This window comes from Lineus longissimus, chromosome 19 (genome assembly GCF_910592395.1).
Source record: "Lineus longissimus chromosome 19, tnLinLong1.2, whole genome shotgun sequence".
NCBI lineage: Eukaryota > Metazoa > Nemertea > Pilidiophora > Heteronemertea > Lineidae > Lineus > Lineus longissimus.
Window position 1 is genome coordinate 3,860,296 of NC_088326.1, and position 11,755 is coordinate 3,872,050.

Here is an 11,755-nt window from a genome sequence, read left to right on the forward strand (position 1 = left end):
GGCCCAGGGCGCCAAGCAAAACGTTACCATTGTGTTTATCGCCTTTGTAACACACCTGATTAATGCATGAAAAATGGCGAAATAAAAATGGTTTAGAAAACGTTGTGCTATAATGCCGTATATTTCTTTATATAGACATGTACTACAATAGTAGATGGCGATACGGTGCATCAATGGATACAAAGCTCTGGGGGTCAGACGACAGCCAAGTTTATCAGAGACTTAGGCCTGGTTCTGTGGTATACCATAAAAACAAAACCGAATCAGAAGAAGAAGAAGAAGAAGACATAGTAGTCGATGGGTGATATGAATAAAGACTAGCAAATGCTTTTATCTAAAACTCCATGTACATTCACACTAGGCCTTTTTGTGCAAAATTGAAGTAAAAGCATTTGCTAGATTTATTCATGTATCAGCCATGTATTGTTTTTTAAACAGCAATTACTTTTGCCAAATCCTGTATCTCAAAAAGCGGCACACCCATTCTTCTTATGTTTAAAGTTGCTTAACTATATTCAACCTCACTCTGTTCCCCACAACTGTGTTATGTTCTTCCTCATCCGGGAGATGGGAGCACTGTAGTTGAAGACCGGAAAGTGCACGTTCGGCGATAAAACAGATTCTGGAACACACTGAGACAATAATTGCAGCAAAATTGGGCCATCTCCATTCACACTGATCAATCCAGTGGCCTACTTCTTTTCAATCTCACGCAAAGTCACCCGGAAGTGAAGTTAAATGTCGAGAGAATGCACGCGGAATGTGTTACCAGCCGGTGATTTTTGTGTTATAAGAAGTCGGGTGAGAAGACTGAAGGCAACAGGGCGTACTTGGTAGGTGACATTTTTATTTACTGGTCTCGACCCAAACTCGACGGGTAGTGGAGATGGATGAAGCTTCACACTATATTTTTAAAAATGGTAATGCACGCAATAAAAGCCTAAAGTGGGTGGGAAATAACTTCAGTGTTTGGTACCGGAATCTAGCAAAATAGTATTTATATAGACAACTGGTATATATACTGGTAATACTTATGACTTTGAAGTTGCAGATGAACATGAAATTTTGTTTAAATGTTACATTTTCGGTGCAAAAACCACAAAAAAGCGGGTGCCATTTTCTCGTTAAATCGACTAATGGGTTTAGAGAAAAGCGTGTGGGCTTATTTTCAGCAAATTTGCGTGCATGCTTTGAGGCATTGTGTATAACTGCATTTCTATTTTCCCGAGGCACCAGTTAATACGAAAGGCTTACTCCTTTAATATGTTCTCTCTCTCTCTCTCTCTTTCTTTCTATCTCTCCTCCTTTTTTAATTCAGCCAATCCTTCGTAACTGCTGAAACAAGGTTGTTACGTGGTTGTACACTGTCGCCTATACAATTGCATATACAATTAAAGGTCTAGACACGTATCATACCAATTAAAAATTTCATGCTGACCTGTTTGGTTGCCTCAGTATATACCGTAAAATGTGCCAGGCGCCGTCGTCCTAGAGGCGCTGTCGTTGTGTCCCTCGGAACCTATGTCCTAGAAAAATGTCGGAAGTTATTTATTCCAGGGAAACCTGTCTGATGGACAATTTTATCCAATCCTTGGGGGAAAACTGATAAATCTTACGTTTGTTTGTGCGCTTGGTCTTTCTCGAAAGCAATAACGAAACTGGTGACTGGAAGCATGAATGGCAATGTAAAAGTCCGTGGTCTTCCCGAATGTTTTACAAATAACCTAATATTATGATATCGCAGTCAAATTGCTTATATGTCTTTCCTCAGCCAATTCTCTAAAAACTGGCCTGAGTCCATCTTGAAGCTGGCCAACATGGCATCCTTGATTATTGTGCCATAATAAACGCGCCAATACCCATGCTTTGGAGAAGATTCTGCCTACAGAAAGCAATAAATTTAAACTACTCTTTGTCAAATAACTCAAGAAATTACCTTAAAATATGTGAATTTACCAATTGAAGTTCATTGCCGAAGTCTAATCTTGTTAGTGGTGAGGTAACGAGCTTATTTATTTATTTGCCGTCAGTGAGGTATGCCCGGGCGAAAAAACTCAGGTGTGCTACATACAAAGCGAGGAGAGTTTTTTTCTTCAGAAAAAGAGCCCACTTTGTATCTTGCTTGATAAGTGACAGGCTCTTTTCGGTGCTATCCCATCAGCGAAAAGATATTTCCAGAATCTAGGGTTATGCGGCAGCGGTCACAATGCATTTTAAAACCTTGTATTACCCCCCCCCCCCCCAAATTTGGGGGTCGATATGAGGGAACAGCGTTTTTATATATCCGTCGAATTTCTGTCAATAAGAAATCGCAAGCTTACGACTTACGCTTACACGTCGTGTTACTTTTGACATAAAGTTAGTAAATCCCCAACGAATTCATTTCAAGTCCCGGGTGAGTTAGTGAGAAATTTTGGCGCAAGCAAAAATTCACCCCTCGGTCGCTTCGCCGATCAGGGCCCACAACACGACTTCTCCTTACGCATGTTTCATTGAGGGAGTAAGTATGTATCGAGTATTGTCGGGATGGCTTCGCCGTAGCTTTGTTAGGAGAGTATATCGGGCATATTCAGTGAGGAATGCTGGGTGAATACTGAAGGAACTCCTTCATCGTGGCGATCTCTGGAGATGGTTAAACAATGCTGCCTGTAGGAAATCAGCGCAAATCGCACAAGTAAAGAGCCCCGACTAGAATGCGTTAGGTAAAGAGCTTACTCAGTTGCTGTCAGTGAAGTATGCCAGGTGAATAGATTCAAGGTTCAACTCCACCTCGGGGGAGCGACTGCTAACTGTAAACAATACTGCCGTCCGAGATAAAAAAAACCACTTTGTATCTTGCTTGGTAACCTGTCTTAGTTGGCTCTATCAAGTATAATACTGGTATATTCAATCTTCGTTTGGCGTCATAGATGTAGGCCGAGTTAACATCGTATACCAAGTACCCAGTGGGATGCTCAGAACTAATTTTTGTGTCGACCCCAAAATCGTATCTTGGCCAGGTTTTGCTCAACTTCAATTGTACATCTATGTACAACTTCAATTGTACATCTAAGTTTTGCTCAACTTCATTGTACATCTATGGAGATGGTAAAAAAACTCAGATTTTGAACGACCACATTTTGTATATGTATATGCCTTGATAATGATTGTGGTGTTCTTTGCCCAACCAAGTGTCTGGCTGTGTGATACCAAGAATGTATTATACATACTGGGTGATAGCAAGACTTGTCATATCAGCTGGCCATGCTCTCCGTTCTCCACTTCCTTCAAGGATAAATTTTCAATGACATTTAGATCAGCGATGGCCAATCAGAAACCGTCATTCCTTCGTACTCCGCCTTCGGCACAGAAAGCGGAATAATATATTTTTTGATTTGCCCGTACGACATGAAGTCGTCTTCACAATTCTGCATTCGTCACTTTCCTCAAGCAGCAATTTGGGACTTCCTGACAGGTAGTGACCAATCAGAAGAGAGCTATCATGCGTATTCGGCACAGACAGCACGGCCATGATCACAGGGCCGGGGTTTGATTGGTCAAAAGTAAACAGGTCACCTGACAGGAAGTCCTACACTCTGATGATTTCTGCTTGAGGAAAGTGGTGAATGAGGAAGAACAACAATATTCGAACCTTTTATTCGCAATCTCCGTATATTCCAATTTAGCACCAACTTGACTGAGCTTTGCTATGATCAGATGACTCGTGAAATCCAAAGAGGAATGAGGAACTGCGTCATTTCCGGTTCCGAAACGTGTCCATCTTTGATTGGCCAAGCAAAACAGAGAGTTTTGAATCACCGCAGCATTTGTTCCTCTGAACCATCTGTCCTTCGTGACAGGTTTAACTGTTACCTCTACCGGACCTGTTTGGAACTAACAAGATACTGATCGAATCTGCTCCAACGTGTCCCTCCTTACAGCTACTCTATTACAGATAAAATCTTCTCAGTCAACGATTAATTGCGTTGTAAACCCAATTAATCACCATTAAGTAAGGTAATCACATGTGGCATCAAAGGAAGGCTCGATCAGCAGCCATCCCACAGTTTACGACCATCTGATGGTTTTCTATCGGTGGAGCTAAAGAGTAAGCACTCTATTGCTTTGCGATATCGCTGTCATTGGAATTGGTTGATGTACACGGGAAAATGTGCCCATGCATTGATCATTGATTGGCCCATGTATTGATCATTGATTGGCCCATGCATTAATCATTGATTGGCCCATGGATGGATCTATGATTATTACAAACCACGTTTGACACTCGCACCAATCATAGATTCTATGATGGCCGATGGACGATCCACTGATGGCCCTTGGACGATCCATTGATGGAAGGCCCAATGACGATGGGTCCCATCAAAAGTCAGGTTTTGAAAACCCGTTAATTGTTTTATCCGGCCAACACAAATATGCACCCCGTAGACGTATTTCAGATAAATGGAAACCTTCAGAGGTTTTTCAGAACCTCGAAAAACTAATCGGGTTCTTCATTTGACCGATGGCGATCGCAAACCTCTCTGGGGATTCATAACCATATTCATGTAGGTCGAAAAACCTTTTAATATTTTTCAAAAGCCCAAAACCTTTTTTTCTAATAGAGTGTAATAGAGTGTTACATAGCCTAATAGAGTGTAGCATGACTATTATCATCCAGCGCACGAACCCTCGGTTAAATACGATAAATCTTGATTAACTTACAGTACACTTAGTGTTGTCACCGGAGGGAATAGACATCATTAGCCAACTACTATGTATGAGGGAAAATTAACGAAATCACAAACAAGTAAGCTTATAGTCAGTACAAATCACCCAATGTTGGGTGTGAGCGGTTTGGCTGACGTGCAGATATCGTTTTAATGGGAGAATAGAGCTTGTAACAGCACTTGTATAGATACCCGCAGAGGATGTTAGTAAGGAGAAAATTGTCCCAGGATACATGTCGATTGGCTGGCTTGGCAGTAGTAATGCGATGAATAACTAGCGAAGACTACGAAAAAAATCGCCGCGCAATGGCATCTGCTTGTCTCCACAGGGGATAGTAATGCCAGAGACATTTACAATGTTTTTCATTGCGAAGTCAGAATATACCAACGGGTACAGAAATGTACCAGTCTATTGGGGAGAAATTGCGCTTGCCAACATTTGCGAGATTTAAAGGTGCAAGTAGGAAATGAGATGATTTTTTTCAGGCCAGAATGGTTACCAGCTGAACCGTGACTTCTCCAAAGAGATTCTACAAATGTTGAAATTTACATTCAGTACACGTAAAAATTGGTAATTTTCGAAATTTTTAGAACGAACGGAGAAGGCATTTAAGGGAGCAATTGAATAAAGTCTGCACAGTGCAAGACTGTTAAGAAGAGATAAATGAACAAGTACTGATTGATACTGCAGAGTTGAAGCACTCGCACATACGTGTTCAGAAGTCAACGATACATGCTACTGCCGATGCTACCAAGCAACTGTTTACTGATAGGGAACCTTGCCCGCTTTTAACTTCTTCTACAAGTTATAGATGCTGTAGTTCTTCGAAAGGTGATAGATGCTGATTTGAAAAGATGTATGTTGTTACTGGTACTCTATCAGTTTGTTTGTTCCGTTGGTTTGGCTTACAGTTACATATGTACATAGAAACTAGAGGAGATACCAGGGCGGAAGATGCAGAGATGAGTTGACAAATAGCCGGCTTGTATACGTGTTGAAGCAGTTTGGATAGCGCTGTATAGGGGAGTTGTGGATGAGGAAAATGAACACGCTGTTTATGTTGTTGGTTTTGCTGACTTGCGAATGTGAAAGGAAGAAAAACTGAGCCATACTTAAGGAATACCAAGGAGTAGATATAGGCTCAATTTGGTTAATCAATAAAATACCTGTTACTTGCCGCGGAAAATAGACATTAGTCTAGCCGGAATATATATTACGCCTACGTGACGCCTATATATCCCATTGTTCAAACGTTGGCGTTGGCGTTTCGGAGGCTTTGCGAAAACTTCTGGCCCGTGTAACGGGTACGAGTACGGATTTGAGTGCGAAAGTATAGACCGAAGTGGCGAACCGCTCTTTTTTCATGCAACAATGCAAAATAGAAAACAGTTAAGCTATAAAAGCTTGCAAAACTATTGACTTCCTTTTGGCCTCTATCAGTATTCCGATATATATAATCGATCCCTTTCATCCTTGTTGGCATATAGCATCTCTAAATTGGATAGACTAGATCGAAATACAGGCGTATTTACGTTTTCTTTTTGTTGTGTGCGCGATTTACACTAATTCGGATCTCTCACCCAGGGTTAATCGCGTTTTAACTCTGTTGATTAATCATCTTTCTAAATGAGTTCTTTCTATTTCATTTTCAGGTAAACCCATAACTTATGTGGTATTGCCTGCGTTTAATTGATGACTCGGCGGCGGCGGAAGATTGGTGAACATTACCGTAGGATCGATCGACTGGCAGGAATGTCGCACTGATTGAGGGGAAAAAAGGTACGCCATTCGTTGAATTTTCTTGTGACTCATTAAACGGAAATAAACTTTGCCGTAAGTGCAGTTATTGAACTTTTAGAACTAACTGTTTCAGCTTTTGAAGAACCGTAGATGGTTTTTTGGCCAACACAAAGCACCCCGTAGAGGTTGTCTGGGAAGTGAATGCGTAAAATCCCCAAAGGTTTTTTACATCTCATTTCATTTTACAAAAAAAACTCTACTGGGTGCATACATGTAATTCTGTTGGCCGAAAAACCTTGATGCTTTTTCAGAAGCTCGAAAAGTTTAAAGAGTGTATGCACGCGTATTCGCTGAAACTTGGCATCCATCATATTTGTTTATCCGTCTACTCAACGGCACTCTCGAAATTTTTGTTTGATTCGCATTTACACCAGCTAGAATTCTTTAACTCAAGTTGAATTAAATGTTTTGAACGAACTTAATATGTCGGGTCAGATCGAAGGATTCCGCTTTGACGTACTTTCGCGAGACGTTCTCATTATAACCAAAAAACTCATTACTTCTAATAATGAGTTTTTGTTATAACCCAATCCTATTTTCTTCGTTGCAGTCCCATCACGGATTCTCCCGAGGATACATTCAAGATTTTCCGTGAAAAAAGCGAAACGGACAATTCTGAGGAAAGAAACTGACAAAATACGTCCCAAGACGTACAGACAAGTTCTTGTGCAACCCACGCACGTGACCTGTATGGTTATAGCACTTTACATTTTCATCAGTTTATTGGATTTTATTGACATCGTCGATGGTCGCTTAGTGTCCTGGGTTGTGGAGCCCACGTGACGTTAATAGGATTTCAATAGCACGTTTATTCTTATTGGATAAAACGGTGATTAATTCAAGATGTCTACCGGCGACGTGATGACGAAGCATACGGTAGACTCCACCTTGCTTCGCGTCGTGGAGGTGAAGGTCCCAGTCTTGTCAGAAAATGGAACAAATGACACCTACATAAAAAAACAGTGTCTCCAAGGTCTGTTGACCCTTGAAGCGGACAAAATGGACGTGGATGACTTAGATTTCCTTATACAAGTGCCAGTAATGCTAGTCCTGATACTAGGGGGCGTGTTTGGCAATTCCTTGATCACGTGGGTTCTATGGAGACAACAGAGGCGCACCCTAACGGGAATGCTTCTCAGCATGATGGCGCTGACTGATAACTTTGTACTCGTGTTTTACTTCATGCATTTCTCTTTGCCGACTATGTACGAATACGGACGCGGATTCGAGGATTACTATATCTTCTACGCAAGAACGAAAATATATATCTGGTTCGGTTATGTTGCAAGCCGGACAATGTCGATATACGCCGTGGTTCTAGTTGTAGCAAATCGGTACCTGAGTGTCGCCTGCACCAAAGCGATCGCCTACCTCCGCAAAATAAACTACGCCAAGCTCGGAATGGCGTTAGTCATAGCCCTCTCCATCCTGGTGAACTTTCCGCAGATTCTCCTTTTTGAATCGGTCCCGTATTATGACCCCTGCGGAGAATCCTGGATACCGAAGATTGAGAAAAGTAGTCTCCTGCACCGGAAGGACTTTATCGTTGCATATCAGTTGATTTTTCATCTGATCATGCTTTACGCCTTCCCTGCGTGTATTCTTGTCTTCTGCTTGCTGAAGCTGCTTCCGTATACCAAGAGGAAGAAGTCACTTCCGCCGACAAACGTGGAAGAGACAATCGACGGTCTCGCGGACGGAGACCCAGAGGTTGGAGCTTGTGATACGCCAAGTGTTGAAGCACCAAAAGTAGTTCTCACTGCTGGCTGTGAAAATCGAACAGGGAAATTCGCTGGTTCCGCCAACAGAAACCCTGGAAAAGTGGATTTCGAATTGAAAGATTTAGGTCAGAACCATGCAACCTCGTTACAAGGAGCGGAAATACCACTGGTGTCAAGGCCAGGCCACAAAATTGGCGTTGGTGAAGCTTCCGGTAAGAACTCTCGCAAGCGCCCCGCGAAAAACGACTTCTGTGACGGGGATGTTGAATCGCCTGCGATTGTGAATGAACGCATTGTGGCCGTCGTTTATGCTTTTATATTTCTGCATACGATTGCCATTGTTTTGCATATCATTATAACGGCAACAAGGCTGAACGGTCCGAGAATGGGGACGGGGAATAAAACCAGCATGGTCTTGAGCGAGTTCCATGAACTACTTCTGGGGTCGTTTTCCGCCATCAAATTTTACCTTTTCATCTTCATTGGGCGCCGTTATTGGCACGCGCTTGAAAAAACTTTTAAACTTTGCACGGACTCAAGATGCAAGTGGTGCACGGGAAGCTCTAGGGAAGACAACACGAGCTGAGCCAATGGAATGACAGAAGGTGGACAATTTTCTTGTGATCTCTGTCATATCAATGAGAATTGACTGATCAAGGAATCGATATACATGTACATGTACTTCCCCTCCACCAATGAACCTAGGTCGGTATCCTATGTATACTTTGGCTGGGGATATTTGGCTGGCCTCTCGCCGAACAAGTATCATTCTTGTCTTGTTTGGAGAGCAGCTTGCCGAACAGGACTGCAACCCAGGCTTTCCAAACAGGTCAAAGATTCTATCTTGTTTGGCGAGCTGGAGACTTCACAACATATTACCATATCAGAGAGCAGTGACGATGCCGGCGTTTATCTAGTAGCGCCTGCATTGGGTCAGGTCTTGGGGTTGAGAAAGTTTTAGATGCTGGTGTTGGTGTAAGGAGGCTTATACCACCTCCCAACAAGAAGCTGAGGTTGAACTCCCACACCTTTCTGGACGGGAATTTGAGAAAAATCGATGTTTTCAAAATTTTAGGAACTTGCAAATAGTTTAGAAAACATTATCCGACAAAACAATGGCTTATGACGATAGAGTTAACATATTATACTCCTTTAAATTTCGTCGTGGTGAAATGGTTTTGGTACGGCTCGCCTTTGTATATCTTTGGCAACCGTGATAACGTTCTGTAGAAATTGTTTAACAGTTCTTGCAACTGTTCTTGGCAATCTAAGTGGTTCATGTTACCAAGCCAATCTTGGTTTACATTTTGGTGCCAAGAACAATTACACATAACTAGTTTTAGCCGCCAGGCAATACAAATGCATATACTGTATAGAAGGTTCTCGTCCCCAGCCGCCCTCATGCAAATTTTGGAGTACGTACGAATAGGAATGGGTATTGACAAGTACTTTCATATAAGCTTACATGGCGGCATCCCTCTTCTTGAAAGTGAGACGTCTCCGCTGATACGGATTGAGGAGCTTTGCTATAGAGGTTCTTCACGTGACGTTTTGACGGCCACCTGCCAATGCATTTCCTCATGTGACGTCAGTGAAGAAGCTCCATATGGGGAGAAGATGCCCCCCCCCCCCCCCCCCCGGGCTGCTGAAATGGCGCGCTCGGAACAAGTTAGTGGTAAGAGGGTCAGTAGGCAGGACACGTGTAAAGGTGGCCTGATGCACTGAAACGAGATGATACGGCAGTCCTGACTTGGTGATGGAAGATCAATTCCTATCTTTAAAAAACACAAAATATTGCTTTTGCGAAATTAATCACCGAAAAGGAGCGGACAAGAACCTTATGATACGCCTCCATTTGCCTTCCTCATCTGTTTTTGCATTGGTTGCCCCTGTTAAGTCATGTTTAAGCAACACCTGTACGTGCCGTGTCAGCTTCGTTCATAGCAGTTCCATTCCTGAACGAGAAATTTAAAGGCGTGCTTTCAAAATTTGAAATTGAATGTGAAATTTTTCAATTATGGAAAGGCATATATATCGAACGTTAATTTCAACAATTGGAGGAGGAAAGGGAGTAGAGGCCCCCCCACCCCCTCCAGCTGATTACTGCCCTGGTTGTGTGTTATAAGTAGTTCGTGAGTCAGCCGACGAAGTTATTTTTTCATTCAGTCGTAACAGGGCCTTCTTTCTACAGACTTTACCGCAAAATAAATCCGTGGTCGTACGGGGCGAGATCGGTCTGCAGCATACCGGTAACATACCAATAAGGTCACGTACAATAACCCGTTCCTGTTCAACGCTATACTTTCCCGTTGAACGGCGGGAATTGCATTCCTGTTGAACAGCATTTAGTTTCGATAAACAGTAATTTCGTTAATTTAATTAGTAATTCCATTTATATCTATTTAACGCTTATTTGACCTCTATATTGACCATCTGACAGCAGCGTAGCGGATCGAGGCTATATAATGGGCCACTCGGAAGCGGGTTCAGGTGATTTTTTTTAGGAAGTGACTACTTGGCAAGCCCGGCTTACCAAACAGCGACTTTTTCTTGTCCTGAATGGAGAGCCGAACTCATTAATATTAAAGTAAAGTCTCCAGCTCGCCAAACAGGGTAGATTTTTTACCTGTTTGGCAAGCCCGGCTGGCCGAACAGGGTGGCTTTTTAGTGCTGTTTGGCAAACGGCTCTCCAAACAGGACAAAAAAGATGCCTGTTCGGCGAGCGGCTTGCCAAATAGACCCGACCTATTTTTTAATAGCCGTTAACAAGGAATAGCACAATTAGAAAACCGTTAAATGACATTCAACGTTCAATTACTGGTTAAAGCAAAGCGTTAAATAGCTTTTAACGAAACTAAATGCTGTTCAACAGGAATGCAATTCAAGTTCAATGGGAAAGAAATATCGTTGAACAGGAATTGGGTAATTGTGACCGCATTTCCAAAACAGGCGAACTTCTTCTCTGGTATTATATTCTCTACCCGACTAATGGTGAAAACTTAATTTTAAAAGTTTCAAAAATAGTACACAGCAGCATATCTGCATGTATTGTAATGCTGACATAATGATATGTTCGAATTAGATACGAAATACGATATGATAACCCGATGACATGATTACAGCCCAGTCCTTCTGTTTCCTCTGTTTCGACCTGGTCGTTTGTTATTGATGTTTTTGTAGACCCAGTACACCAATTTTCCTTTAGAATAAATTGTATGAAATGACTGACAACCATTGTTACTTTCTTTTTTAACTGAGCTTGATCTGCGCCTAAAATAAAAATGAAATGGTCCATGGACCAGGTGCTCACCTGGTTTTATCACTGAAAATCTGATGTATATATCGTTAGGGGCTGAGGGTTAGTGTACTTACCGTTCAGAAAGGTACTAGTATGTTGCAGTCAACTGTTCAAACCATTTTTTGAGGGGTGTGTCGTGGCTCTTTCCGATCGCCAAGTAAAAGGTTGAAATTTGACCTCTACGACCTTACATGGGCAAATATCACAGCTCAAGAGTATAAACCAACCT

At 42.1% G+C, this 11,755-nt stretch overlaps 1 protein-coding gene across 2 annotated transcripts; it reads left to right on the top strand.

Annotated features, from left to right (window-relative positions):
* Window positions 1-717: 717 nt before the first annotated feature.
* LOC135502756 (uncharacterized) lies at window positions 718-11,434 on the top strand. 2 transcript variants are annotated; one of them, XM_064795809.1, is made up of 3 exons: window positions 718-833; window positions 6,360-6,486; window positions 7,058-11,434. In XM_064795809.1, the coding sequence occupies exon 3, from the start codon at window positions 7,351-7,353 to the stop codon at window positions 8,812-8,814; it is 1,464 nt and encodes a 487-aa protein (XP_064651879.1). In that variant the 5' UTR covers window positions 718-833; window positions 6,360-6,486; window positions 7,058-7,350; the 3' UTR covers window positions 8,815-11,434. The 2 variants fall into 2 exon arrangements, with proteins under 2 accessions (XP_064651879.1, XP_064651881.1); XM_064795811.1 differs by lacking the exon at window positions 718-833 and having other exon boundaries at window positions 6,478-6,540.
* The last annotated feature ends 321 nt before the right edge of the window (window positions 11,435-11,755 follow it).

What these genes read in the sequence shown, in the direction of transcription:
- LOC135502756 (XM_064795809.1), top strand. Translation starts at nt 7,351, where the DNA reads ATGTCTACCGGCGACGTGATGACGAAGCATACGGTAGACTCCACCTTG.